The sequence below is a fragment of the Anopheles funestus genome, chromosome 2RL, assembly GCF_943734845.2.
Source record: "Anopheles funestus chromosome 2RL, idAnoFuneDA-416_04, whole genome shotgun sequence".
NCBI lineage: Eukaryota > Metazoa > Arthropoda > Insecta > Diptera > Culicidae > Anopheles > Anopheles funestus.
In genome coordinates, this window is record NC_064598.1 from 13700918 (window position 1) to 13715372 (window position 14455).

Sequence of the window (14455 nt, forward strand, 5' to 3'; positions counted from 1 at the left end):
GTACGAAAATGTGTGACCACTTTGTGGAGCGGATCTTAATGCGCATGACATTGTTTGTATTATCGGCAGGAGTTTTGTTATTGTTGTTTGTTTTTTTAAATAATAAATTACTTTCATTTTACTAAAATACCATCCACCAAGAGGATGCGGATGGGAAAAACTAATTCTCCAACTGTTCGAACCCATTCATCATTACCATAAACGGAGGCAACCAGAAGCAATAAATAATTAATTAGACATTTCTGTTAATCGATAACGATCCCTTTTCGGCTTTATGCTTTGTTCATACTGATTTATAAGAAGATTTATAACATTCATCTTCGCTTCGAAGGGCCCCGCCGGGTGCTCATCACCCATAATTATTACGTGAAATCGTGCTTAGGTCGGTTCAAACTGTTGGGCTGAAAATGATTTATAAATTAGGACCAAGCGCTTATGAATATATGGAAACAAAACATCCACACGGCTGATGATGGATCCCGATTGGGATTGGGACTTCCCGATTAGGAGTGTGATTTTTTCGGTTGTTTTGTACCACGTACGTACGACTTCCGCACTCATCGATAATACGCGGCAGATGCTTCTGGTCGAATAAACAAAAAAACCCCATCATTACGAAAACGCGTTTGAGTGGAGCCCGAAATGATATCATTAGCCAAACCAGTAGTGATCGGAACAAGTGCGCACTTCATCATCCGTACTCCCCGTCACGCGTTCAATTGGACCAATAGCTCTCCACCCCACCTTAAGAAAAAAAACCCCTAAAAATCACCCCGGAAAACCAACGACGGAACGCAACATCGATCGTTATCGACAACGCGCATTTTGCATTACAATGCGCACGTTGCATAATTCGATCAGGTGGTTTCTTTAAATTGGGATGCGCTGCTGGGAGGAAAGGAGATGGCCGACCCGAAAACATTCAACGTACTGGCTGGCGGTAGGAATGACGGAACGGAAACGCGCACAAACACACACATACGCCACATGTACAATGTGAAAGAGCAATAGAGCACGAGCGCATACGGTTCCGACGGAAATGGCAGTTTCGTCGCTTTACTTTCAACGCAATCTTTCGTCCCGTTCCGATCGAGCCGTCAATATGAGAGATGGTGGGGTGACCATTTTTCGATGGCAGCAAAATGGCAACTTTCTTTCGCGCCACTCGATCGCATCCACACACATATGAGCAAATGGAAAGGCTTTCATCTGTGCGGCGCGCGTTCCACCTTCTCCTGGTGGCTTTCTCCAACCCGTGGCCCCGTGATCGTTTCGGGCCAACAAACAAACGCGAGACAAAACGACACAGCTTCCCTTTCGCTCCTTTCTGTTTGCGATGGTGCGCGGTTTCTGGGGTGATCCACGATCTCATCCCACCTTTTCCCCCTTTCACTTCCCCTTTTACCATCAACTTCAACGAGGGGAGATGCAATCCTTTCATTCGCTTCGCAAAGATGCACTTCCAGCGCTATTACGTTATTCAATCGCACCCGCTTACTTGATGGAAGAGCGCGATGGTGGATTGGGAAAGAAGAGGGAGGACTGAGGGAAGGGAAAGAGAGTTTCGTCTTCGTGTTGAGATTTTGAGACTTTTAATTTCCCTTCGCAGCCGGGTGAAGTGAAGGGTGGACCGGGCAAGCAAAACGTACAATGTCTCCCCCACTACAAAACCGGCGTGGCGCTCCGGCTGGCCTTAGGTTGGGTTCGGTTGGCACCGGGATCCACTACGAATCAGTATCAATCTGAGCGCTCGATGCGACGCACGACGAACCCCCACAGCTAGACCACGCTGAAAAACAAACAGGAAACTACTATTCCTGCGTTTCTTCACAAACGGAATTCCGGTCCGAATTCGATCCATCCTTTCGAACGGATACCTGACTCCCGCAGCAGCAAACACGTATTATATTCAGTTTCTGCAAAGAAAACAAAAACAAATTTGACCACCAAACCGCATTAAACATCGAGCAGTGTTACCCGAAACAAAATAGTGTTATTTTTGTACCAGTGAAAAATACTCTACATCTATATTGCGCGGAAAACAGTATTAAGTACATTCCAACAGAGAAAAAACCGAGGCTGACTAGTAGTGTGTGTGTGCGGTGTGCGTGAATTTTGGTGGCCGCTATAAAGTATGTTTTAGTTATAAGTATGGTTTAGTAGAAGTAGTTAGTACACATTAAATAGATACTGCCATAATATGCCATAAAATGTGAGCTATAAAGTGAACGGTTACAAAGGCCTTTTTGTTTGCATCACGTGGCCATTTCATCATACCTCCTCCGGTTTGGTTCGCACCGTTGTAATTGTGGAACTTTTGCAGCCAAACACACATAATCGAGTGTGGGAGTTGCGTTGTCTTTTTGTTGTTTGGTCGCCATTTCTCCACTCCCATGTCTATTACATCTCCACACAGCATCCGTACTTCGAGGAACGGAACGAGCGGCGAAAGAGTTCGAAGCGGAAGAAAAACGAATGTGAAAGTGAAATAATACCGACCGGAACAAGACGCGGAACGCCGAGAATATCGAATGCCCGAATTGACCGGCCCATCGAAACGATTCCAAAGTGAATAATTACGGCATCGAATCGTGCGAACAGATAGAGAGAGAAAGAGAACAAAAAACCGACAACCCGATCGATCGACAATACACGTTCGAATATCGGATGCAGATCGAACGGTTGTTTGCTTCCTAGACGCGTTTGTATGTGTGTGTGTGTATGTGTGTCTCCAATATTCAAATGCATAAACAAGACGATGGCGCAATCGGACAGGGAGTGTTTGTGAAATGGCACTTTAAAGATGCAGTGGTCCCACGCTTGAGACACGGGGAAAAAAACGGGAAACGGGAAGCAACGAATGAAGGGGAAAGTTAAAATCTTAAACCCAAACCAGACACTCCGGGGACGACGTATGCACAATTCCCTTCCCATCGTCTCGCTCCACCAATCATTCCTCCCTCCCTCCAGTCCAACGGGCCCGTTTTGGGAAAGTACATTTAAAAGGCAGATCGCCGAGTGTGAGCTGAATTGGGAATTTCGGTTCAACAGTGATTAATTTGCTGCACTTTTACACCCGTAGCAGAAGCGATCGTATTGCGGACTTTGCAACGTTTAAACGTCGCATCCATATGAACAGTAAAAAAACAGTAAATTAACAACATTTTAGAAATGACTTTTCTACCATGTTAGGGGAATATCTCTCTTTTCGGCGGCCATCACATATACATAAATGGCAATATTTATATATGAATTAATTGCCACCACCATTAAGTGGTGGGCCATTTTTGATAACAAACTAGTTTTTGCAATTGATGAATATTTAATCCACTTACTGCACGGCGTTTGTCAACTTGGCACAGGTTCGTTGTTTTCACCATCGTTGAAGTCTTTCGTTTAGTTGGCTGTAATGTGAAATTGATCTAGTTTATAATGATCCCAGCTGGCCGGCTCACATCTGGATAAGGTTATTATCAGATTGTGTTAAGGATCCGAATGCCCTCCCCTTCCCCCTCCTCCTACGCCCTTTGTCGTACATTTTGTGGGTCACTGTCTGCGGTCTGTGACAACTTCAATCGAAACGAGCGAAAATAAAAAATGGAGTATGATAGCGTGCCCAGTCAGTGAGTGGACATGAAAGATAAAGCTAAAAGAAAGCCTTCCGATCCATTCGGCTGACACATACATACGTGATTGCCCATCGCGCAAGGTGTCTTTCGCCTGGGCAAAGTAGCATAAGAGTGCGTCAGGTTCATCACTTTCACGTGCCACACGGTGGTGGTTCGAAGGTGCCGAAGAGCGCTGCATAACGTAACAGTTGAGTGGCGGTATCGGCAAAGGCAAACGATATTACATGGTCAGCGAAAAAAAAGCCCCCACCCGAAGAAGCAGAAGAAGAAGAAATGCACACAGACACACACACGCACATATGGTTGTTGGCTGCTGCATGACGAAGAAATGCCGGTACCAATGAGCCTTTGCAAAATGGGATGAGGGAGACATGAGTTAATTGGGGAGGGGAACGTAAGGGAAAGAGACAGGTGGTGGAGAGGGTGCAAAGGGGGTTTGGAACGCGACCCAACATAACACTCATGCCGCTGGAATGCGTTGGAAAACGCGGTGGAAAAGGCAAAATGAGATAAATAAATGAATTCAAGGCGATACTTTCCAAATAAAAGTGAAATTCAACAAGCAAGCCTTCGGCTGTGTGTATGTTAGTGCGGCTCACCGGCTCCGGCTGGCAAGCTTTTGCGCAATGGATGTTTAAGAGTAGCTGAAGCAATGGGAGAGTGGGAAACGGGAATGGCTAAAGAGGATGGTATGAAGTATTTTGCAAACCGGGTAGACAGTAGATCGGGGTGACGTTTCGCGAAAGCTCTCTCCCACTATCCGATACCGATACGGTATCCGAGAGCAAAACCGATAACAATTAGATTGTAACGGTAACGGGAGATTGGCAATGTGGTGCACACGCTTTATCGAATCGCTTTCCGTTTTCTTAACTCTTTCGTTGTTGTTTTCTTTTCTATTTTCTTCCCTCCCTTTTTGGTTTCCACCCACCGCGCCCTGAAGGAGGAAAAAAGGAGCCGAACCGAGGAAACAACATGCTGTTGGTTTTCCAACTCCTGCAAAGATGACCGTTTCGCCGGTGCTGGAGAGATCCGATTTCCTGCACATTGTAACCTGCCCACACCAGCCCGTATCGTCGTAATTGGTGCATCTGTGTAGATGCATATATGTGAGTGCGTGTGTGAGTGCGTGCGTGTACAAGTGTAGAGAGAGACAGAGGGAGAGAGAGTGAGAGATAGTTAGTGCGTGAGGTACATGTGCATAGTTTGGAGAGGAATTAGAAATCGAACTAGCGCTGTGTTGTGTGCCCGTGAAAAACGTTGCCACCTGAAAAACGGTGTGCCATCGAAGAGGAAAAGCCGAAAAATCACACACAAGCAAGGTGCACCAGTTGGGTTGGGTGGAAAACGCGTGACGAGAAAAACGGCTGCTGTACACATACGCCAAAAAAACCAACCAACAACGTACCACACAATAATTAACTGAACAGGGTGGAACTGGAGCTGAAGCGACGAAGCGAAACCGGTGACAAGCGAGGAAACAATCAATCTCAGCAGTGGCTTTTATCGAACAATCAGAGCACGACGTTTTATCGGATCCCTTTTGGGTAGTTGGCCAGGTGACTTTTAGCTGCCGGGTTCCTTTTGTTTTTTGCGCTACACTTGTTTGATTTCTAAAACGATCGAGCGGAAAAACCCCAGCGACACCAGTGGAAAATTTCACCAGCTACCAGGCGCTTAGAAGACGCTCTCGATTTCGGCTGCTGGCATAGTCTGGATTTCGCCCGTACAGTTAACACGCTGCGCAAGAAATGGTAAGTGTGTTCGCTTCGTATCTACCGCTTAAATCTTCTATTTAGACGTAAGATCCTTTACTAGGACAATTAACATTCTGGGCCGGAATAGCACCGACTGTTTCCGGCAAATAAATGGGGTTAAGGAAACGATCGATGACAGCTGCAGTGCACGGGCAGATCGATCGTTTCGATACGGTCCCGCTGACAGCAATGTTGGACGACCGGCGACCACAACTCGATCGACCGTGGAATCGATCATCGCTCAAATTGGCCGTCACCAGCGATGCGATTGACTTTATCGCAATCGGGTGAAATTTATCGATTGCGTAAGTCTCGGTGGGGAGCTGGGGGGGCAGGAGGAGTTCCCGACGATTCCCCTGCCATGATCGGAATTCGCGGCCACAGTTACATGGAGGCGGGTGGAAGCAACAACGAAAAAAAAACTTTCACGAAAAGCCATTGCCACGGGCAAACATCGGTGCGGTTCGAACCGGCGTTTCGAACGATCGGGTGCTTGCAGCTGATTAGTGATTATTTTCTGTCGGCCGTGTCTGTTTTCCGTTTGTTCCCCCCGTTGTTTTGTGCACCGGTACAACTGTACGCCCCTTGTTCGTGAGGGTAAATAACATCGCCGGAATTGCTCGAAATAAGACATTATCGGTGAAATGATAGGGACGTGGGATGGGAAACGAGGTGGTTACAGCTTCTTCTTGGTTGTTTGCAACGGATCGCTTTCGGTTTTCAATTGCAATTGGAGGAAGATCACGCTGCGTAGGAGGGAATGGGGAGGGGGGAAGGTTGAGAAGGAGTTGGAATAGGTTTTACTCACTTTGCGATACTTATTATCAAAATTACTCCAATTGTTACAGTAAGCGTTTTTTTGTTTGAATATTTCAGTTAAAGTTAAAAAATGTTTCATTATTTTACCTCTCGTGGAAATCCCTGCTTAATAATAACCAACTGATTGGGCACTAATGATACAAAATTTTCTATTATTTATTATTACTAATCTCTTACTACCAAAAACATAGTTGAAATGGATTGATAGTGTAAAAATGTTGGATTGATGAAATAGTAAGGTTATTTTTGTAAGTTTATTTTTTTATAATGAAGTATATCTCCAATCTTGAGCAACGCCAAGTATTGAGTACCAATACTAAGTACTAATATGAAGTAGTAACATTGAAGATGACAGTTGGGAAATAGTGTTGGATGTTCCTCTATGAGTAATTATGAAACTGGTCGTTTTAGGAAGAATTGAGAGAAGTTCAACAAATGAGTAGATGGGAATGAAGAAGAAAGATACCATTATATGATATTTAAACATGTTTAGATATAAATTTCGAGCGTTTTCGTAACGTTTCAACATAAAAAACCCACTTGAAACAAAATAGACAAACAGCTTTAACTTACTATAAATGTTATCTTCTTTCCAGACGTCATACATCCTAACCCTCGCCACCGTTGGCTTACTGTTTGTCGCCGCATTGGCAAACAGTGAAACCCAACCCAACGGACAGGGATCGGTAGTCTTTACCAAGCTCGACGCACTGTCCGCAACCCGGAACACATCCGCTCCGGTGGAGCGAACGAATCGCACCACCTCGGAGGAAGTGGCGAAAGTACGGCCGGCTTACACACGAACCGAGCTGAAGGTCTCACGAAGTCTTAACCCGGACAACGTGCAGAAGCTGAACGTACGCTCCAACAATGGACGCATGGTACAGATCATCGTAAAGAAGCGCAACGGAATGGAACTACCGCTCGGAAGTGTCTCAGTAACTCCCAGCTCTACCACCGGCAGTACCAGCCAGGGCGTTTCCCATTCCTTCTCACCGCCTCCTGCCCAAAGCCACGTGACACCTTCGCGAATTGCCGGCAACTACCGTTTGTCGGCCGATTCGGCACCGGAATCGGTGGACATTATCAACGCTTTCCTGGAGCACGTTAATCGTATCGAGCGACCGCCCCGATCGTTCTACGACGACGATCATGGTGCGATGAAGAACGATCGCCGTCCGGTGCGCATAAAGGTGAGTGACGAGGCGGTACAGGAGAGTCGTGTACCGCCGCCCGTAGTTATCAGCTCGGACACGGTGTACATGAAGGACAATGGAGCAGTGAAGACGCACAAACGGGGCCGTTCGATGCAGGAGATTGGTGCTGACGGTATACCAGTAGTACATGGCATTCGTGTTCCGGATGATGAGTCCGATAAGCGTCAGGTGTGGCGAAATGCTCGCGTTATCAATGGTGAACTGGTACCGTACGAGAAGGGACATGTGCCGACGAAGTTGGAAAACAGTGGCGACATCTATGGACAGCTGATCTTTGCCAAACCGTCCGGAAATGGTGGTGGACGCTCCAGCATTGGTTCACGGCAACGCAGTATCGGACCATTTACGACGGCCGACAACTTCCAACCGAACGATGGATTGGCCAAGAGTTTTGGACCGTTCAGCGTTGAGGATAACTTACATTCGGGTTCTATCGCAATAAACTCCAATCCACCGAAGGTGACGGGGAATATTGGGCCGTTCTCGAGAGCGGATAATTCGCGCCCAGTACCGAACGGACGCTTGGTGGAGTATCTGCGCAAAATTAACGAGGAAGAAAGTCGTAAGCACTACCCACAAATTTTAAGCCGCGCCAACTTCAAGGAGGATGCGCTAGCCGAACAGCCCAAGATACAGCGCCGTATGTTACAGAACCCGGGCAATCCCAACTATCCCGTATCGCAGCTGTACTCCATCAATGGTCCGGGAGCACAGAACCAGGAGAAGGAGTTGGAAGACACCCGTAAGCCCGTACTCCAATACGCACATCCGGAACTCGGTGTTCAGCCAGCCAAATCTGTTCCGCCGGAGCGTAAGCCAACGAAAGCGATGAAGAAAATCATGAACGTGCAAGATTACTACAGCAAGGCGGCACACAACGATCATTCGCCATACGCGATCGAGCCGGCCATGAGCAGCAAGGATTACTACGATCCACCGCAACCGGTCAAGATGCCGCGACCGCCCCAGTACGAGAACTTTAAAGGTCCCTCCACGTACCCGTACAACTACGGCTACATTCGGCGCGTTAAGCACGAGCGGCCATTTTGGGTCAAAATTACCGATCAGATGCGCGAAGGACTCCAGAGTGGGATTTCTACCGTGCAGGAGTTCACCAAACCCGTCCTGGAGCCCATCGTCGAGGCCGGACAGAAAATCTCCAAAAATCTCGGACTGGTACGAAAGGCTGACGAGGCTCAGGACAAGGTTGGCGTGGTGGTGGCACCAGCTACAAATTCAATTATACTCCCGGCTCTAGGGCTGATGGCGGGTGGAGCGGCCCTCGGTCTCGGTGCGGTCGCTGTGGGCCGTTTTTTCGACATGGGTCTGCTGCGTCGATCGGGCAGTGAGTTGCTACCCTTCGACCTGGACGATCTGGAGCACAAGCGGGCGCTGGAAGCTATCCAACAGCAGCAGCGATATCAGGACCAGTACGACGTGATGATCATGAACTCACCGGACGAGCGGGAGTTTGCAAGACGCTCCAAACGTTCGATCGCTCGGAATCCCTTCGAAGAGCAGGGCCTGCAGGATGTGGGACACGAGTCTGCCAGCTCGTCTCGGGCCCGTTTCGAGCAGCAGCTGCGCGAAACCGACTGGAAGAATCCTTCCTGTGCCAAGCTCACCTTCTGCCGTGTGATGATCCAACAGGGCGCCGACGATATCGTGCTGATGGAGAAGAAGATGTACACTATGCTAGATATGTAGGTATCGCTGTAACAACCTTGCTCAAGAAGGTGTCTCTTTAACGCGCGCTTTATTGCTTCATTTTCTGTAGGATGCACCCGGCGCTGGCCGCTAGTCTCACCGATCACCTGTCGGAAGTCACTGACGCCATCCGGCAGAACGATTGCACACGATTCGTTTGCCAGCAGCAAACACGATCTTGAACACCCTTCAGCACATCTGCGGACCAACACTGGCACAGGCATGCGGCACGGTTCTTGCATTTCGACACTAGTTGATGTTTAATAAAACTTTCGGAATGAGTGTATGTGAGTGAAACGGGAAGAATGCGAGTGGGAAGAACATGGACACTCCATCCATTGCAAAATCCTATTAGTTATAGCGAAGAACTGAGAACAGGGTGAGCTTGTGGACATAAACACCCGAGCGATCCGAGATTGTTTCATGCTCTCGGGACGGAATGATTGTGTGTGTTTTAGACCATGTCTGTATTTTATATTAAAATAGTAAGCAACGATAACAGCGATACGGCATAGTTAGGTGGTGACCCTTTTCGAGGGCTGCACGTAGAGCGTAAGGAACTTTAGCGCAAGTGAAAATCATGTTACCTTTATCTGTCTGTTAAAAACTGAGCGACTGAGTGCCCAGTGAAGTGAGGAAGTAGTAATTCTAAACACTAATTACCCAGTCTAGCCAACTAATCACACAATCGTAAACAAATCCCGTTTTATGAATATTTGTTATTAACTTTACACATTTACCTATACGCTAAAAACACACCACACCAATCCCTTATGTAAGACTACGAGAAGAGATTTGATTTCGTGTTATGTATCCGTACTTGTACATACACCAGAGCATCATATGCCAAAGGAAAGGGATATAGCTAGGGACTAGCGGGCAATCGATGAACGATGCCCAAAACAGGCGAGAAATACATTCGAGCAAGTTAGTAATCGTTGATCGAGAAGATTTCGTTCGATAAGTGACATTATAGATGTGGCTGCGTTTCTGCATCTAAACGAGATTCTATTAAACTTTTGTTGTTATTGTTGTTGTGAAACGACTTGTTAAGGAAGAAAAATGAGGAAAACGATAGATAAGTAGCAGAACGTACGTTATTGTTTGCATTGGAGAGGATTTTATTGTATGCAAAAAAGTTATTTAATAAATTATTTACTACATGAGTTTGATAAATGTTTTCTTTTTACTTGGCAGCAGTTTGCCTTCGTATTTATTTGATTTAAATTTACTTTACTTTACTTATTTACTTAAATTTACTTTACTAAAAATTTACTTCAAATATTACTGATATTTTAAATTAATGCTCTTTCTCGATGATACTTTGCACTGGAGGTTTCATTTTACTTCTACATATAATAAACTAAAAACTGTTAAACACAAAGAAGTAATTATCTCATATATAATTTTACAGCATAACACATATTACAAAAAAAACATCCCAACCAATAATATAAATGACGCAGGAATGCATTAATTTTCTTTCTGCTCTTGAAGATTGAAAGGGGAAAACGAAATCGAAAGATCACTTTAAAACTTTCTACACATTGTCCCACTGCAAAGATTACAAGTCGTTCGGCTCATTTAACATACCATCTTATGCAATCTTTATACCAGTGAGTAAGAGACTAGTGCTTCAACCTAAGGGTTTTCCTCACGACAACAATTTGAGCAAATTGTTATTGTCTACTCTAAACACAGCACATCACTTATCGGATAAATGATTTAATGCAGAAACAGTTTAAAGGTGAAATTTACTAGCTTCAAAGATAAGGTTTCTTTGTGTTAGCCGTTTAACCAATGCAAAAACGATACTAACATTTTTGAATTCTTCTACAATTTTTTGTTGTGAATTTTACATATTAAATCAAAAATAAAAGAATTCCACTGGTATTGGTTAAATCTCACAAAGTGGAACGAAGGTCAAGGGGAAAAAAGGATGAACGGAAGTTGCCCACGATAAGCGGTGATTCAAATGGACATTTGGACTAAAAACATCGTAGAAGAAGGTGAGCGAAAGAGAGCCTCAAGCGTCTAAACGCAGATAATGCGTCGATGGCTGTACGGACGGTTGAGTTGAAACATGAAACTACTGCTTCTTCATACGGCACCACAGCTATTGTTACAAGATTTTTCCATTGTAAGCTTTAAAATCATTTACAAAGTGTGCAAACGACGAGGAAATGGATGAGCCAGAAGGCACCAGGTGGTACGATGGGTGACGGGAAACGAGTTGATGCGAGCATAACAAAGCGAGCAACCAAAATGCGACAAACGCTACGTTATCGAGGCATTGCTTCCTTTCGAACCGCTGCCAAATGGTGAGATGTTTAGGATTGAAGCCTAGCGAAGAAAATTGTGTCTCATTGTCTTTCTACCTGACGATGCCGCTGGTACCGCTGGCGACCTACCCTCGGTCCGCAACGGTTACCTGCCGAGGATATTTATGCTTGCTCGACAGTGGCCAAAGGCTCAGTATTATGTACAACCTGTAGCAGTGTGTTTAGCTCCGAATAAAAAAGGATCTGGGTGAGGTGCATTCTTGTGCTTGGGTGTGAACATTCCAAACAGCAAAAAATTGTGTGAAAACGAACGTTAAGTGATACACGATGAAACCTACCTGCTTGTTAGTGTCGGCCGTTATCGTGCTAATGCTAGTGCTTGTGATTCCCGAAACGTTTGGCAATGTGCATGATTTTGATGGCAATGAGCTGCACACTCCGCCGTATGATCGGCGCCGTCCATTCGGCAAAGAGCAGATGCCAGTGGGACGCGGATTTACTGACAGTGCGCGTGATATTCTGGCCAGTCCGGCCGGTCAGTTGGCCGCATACGTTGCGAAGGAGATGATCAGTCGATCGGCAGGAAATAGCCAGGTGTGTGTATTTCATTATACTGTGTGTTAAACTCACAAAGCATCAAATTTTAGAAATCTAACCTCAAGACATTTTTAGTGCATCAAGTACAGTGCGTGCAACAAAAAAGACACAGAATGTTAGCACATGATATCACAAATTTTAGTTACTTTTTACAATCAAATGATAGTTTCTATTATCATCAAGACTAGAAAAAAATTGCTAATGATTTTTCACAAAAAAACTCACAATTTTTGTCTTATTATCTGATTCGTTTGCTTAAAATACGGTTTGAAAAACTGTTTCAATGATTCGAGCAAAAGATTCGAGCAGAAGATTTCATTACCAAACCAACAAATCAACTACATTCCATCCGTTCTAAAGCGCCACACTTATTACGTCAATCGCAACTTTTGCTTTTGAACTTTTACTTTCGAAATCAAACAGTGAAAGGTGGCAAACTTCTTCCCCGGACTAATCAAAAAGTAAAAACAACTAATTAATCGTTCCATAATGGATACGGGTATTTTTTTTTTTGTTTCTTCTTCGTTTTTTATCTCTTTAACCCACTCCACAGGTGCTCAGCTTGAACCTGACGAATCTCTTGATTCTGTTTCTACTGAAAGCGCTCATCTTCGCCGCCGGACTGATCGGTGCCGGGAACTGGAGTCAGTACGCGAGAGGCCGCAGCGAAGAAGGTAAGCCCCATCATCCCCATTTACCCGACGCATCGCACCGGAACCGGCATCGTATTCAGCCGTCGCGCTGTTATTGTTTTCCTCCACCACCCCAAAAACCCCTGGTCGAACAAAACACCGGAAGCGGCAAATAATGCTCCATTCCGAAACGAAATAGCCCGAAGGTTTTGCGATTGCAGCACCAACCGACATACCGACTCACAATAGGGACACACAATGGTCCCGCAGCGCTAATGAGTTCTCCTTTCGCGTGAATCTCGCCTTCTAACGCTTCGCCCTTCGTAATGCTTCTTTCATCTGTCCAGGTGCTGCCAATGGGGGATTTTTACTGCCGGGTGAAGCGAACCTCATCGTCGGCTATCTGGCCGCGGAAGGTTCCGGCCAGGATGGGTGTTTGATGCGTTCCGCCTGCCGTGCACCGCGCACGGCCGATGAGTATGCGCGGGCGGCACACGCCCTCATGAAGGGTGCGGAAATGTTTAGCCCGGAAATAGCGGACAACTACAACTACAAACGCTTGCTGACGAGTCTGGACCGGGCGGCAATGGAAGGGTTGCAAGGGGCACCGTGTGAAATGATCTACGCCTGTCATATCTGATGTGGATGCAGTGGCACTCTTGTTGCTGCCAGTTGTAGCGGCTCCCTAATGCAGATGTGCATTTTTAGTCTACAGTGAGTTTGAGAAAAAAAGTAAACACCTGAAAACAATAAAGCATTACAAGCATTTTTATTCTGTTTCGATAGGTTAGTGTCATAGTGTCATTATTGACCTTTTCCATGGTAAATTTTAGTTCATTCAATCGCAAAGAGATGCAACAATTGATCAGCGTAAAAAAATCAGCTACAAAAACGGTTCGCATTGAATAAATTAATTCACCCCAACGAAAACTTTCCTTTGAAGGTTGACAAATAGTATCATATTTCACGTTCATTCATATCCTTTAACCCTTTTTTCGAATAAACAAAGATCTCAGATTGATGATAAGTGTTAGCTTAGTGAGACTCACATTGATTTGTAGTAAAGATCCTTCATTTTAACTTATGCTGTTCTTTCTGAACAAAAGCAAAGACGATCCAACCTAAGCATTACAAGTTGTTTTACACCTCCATTCAGTGGCGAATCAACCTTCTCGGAGGCCCTAAGCTGCCTCCAATGGTAATTGGGGCCCCAAAACTAAAGAGAGTCGCACTGTCTATAAACTTAAATCAATGAGGTTTATTTTAAGGCCATCCGCTGTTGCTTAGTTTGCGTAGTGGATGATCCGCCTCTTCTTAGGAGATTAGCAAATTTATAGATTTTTTTTTCTTTTTTTATTTAAATTATTATTTGAGTGAAAAGAAACTTATTTCAACCGATTCAAATTAAAAGAAATCAATTTATAAAATTTTGCTAAATTTCCCAAAAAAGCTAAGGCTATATATAGCACTAAGAAATTTTCAAATTTTTAGATTTTTTTCATTTTTTATGATTTTTATTCTTTTTTTAATTTAATTTAATTTATAAAATTTTGCCAAATTTCCCAAAAAAAAGCTAAGGCTATAGTCTTAGAAAATTTTCAAATTTTTAGAATTTTTTTTTATTTTTTTCTTCTTTTTTTATTTAAAACATTATTTGAGTGAAAAGAAACTAATTTCAACCAATTGGTATTAAAATAAATCAATTTAGAAAATTTTGCAAAATTACTCAAAAAAAGCTAGGGCTAAAGCCTTAGGAAATTTTCAAATTTTTTGATTTTTTTTATTTTCTTCTTCTTTTTTTATTTAAAACATTAT

At 44.5% G+C, this 14455-nt stretch overlaps 2 protein-coding genes across 2 annotated transcripts; both read left to right on the forward strand.

Moving 5' to 3' along the window:
- The first annotated feature begins 1274 nt into the window (after window positions 1-1274).
- LOC125764960 (uncharacterized) lies at window positions 1275-10032 on the forward strand. Its single transcript, XM_049429725.1, has 4 exons — window positions 1275-2132; window positions 4573-5383; window positions 6802-9125; window positions 9200-10032. The coding sequence occupies exons 2-4, from the start codon at window positions 5381-5383 to the stop codon at window positions 9309-9311; spliced, it is 2439 nt and encodes an 812-aa protein (XP_049285682.1). The 5' UTR covers window positions 1275-2132; window positions 4573-5380; the 3' UTR covers window positions 9312-10032.
- Window positions 10033-11432: 1400 nt separating this feature from the next.
- Window positions 11433-13755, forward strand: LOC125765203 (uncharacterized). The gene is made up of 3 exons (XM_049430121.1): window positions 11433-12005; window positions 12562-12682; window positions 12988-13755. Exons 1-3 carry the CDS (start codon window positions 11739-11741, stop codon window positions 13278-13280), a joined length of 681 nt encoding a protein of 226 aa, XP_049286078.1. The 5' UTR covers window positions 11433-11738; the 3' UTR covers window positions 13281-13755.
- The last annotated feature ends 700 nt before the right edge of the window (window positions 13756-14455 follow it).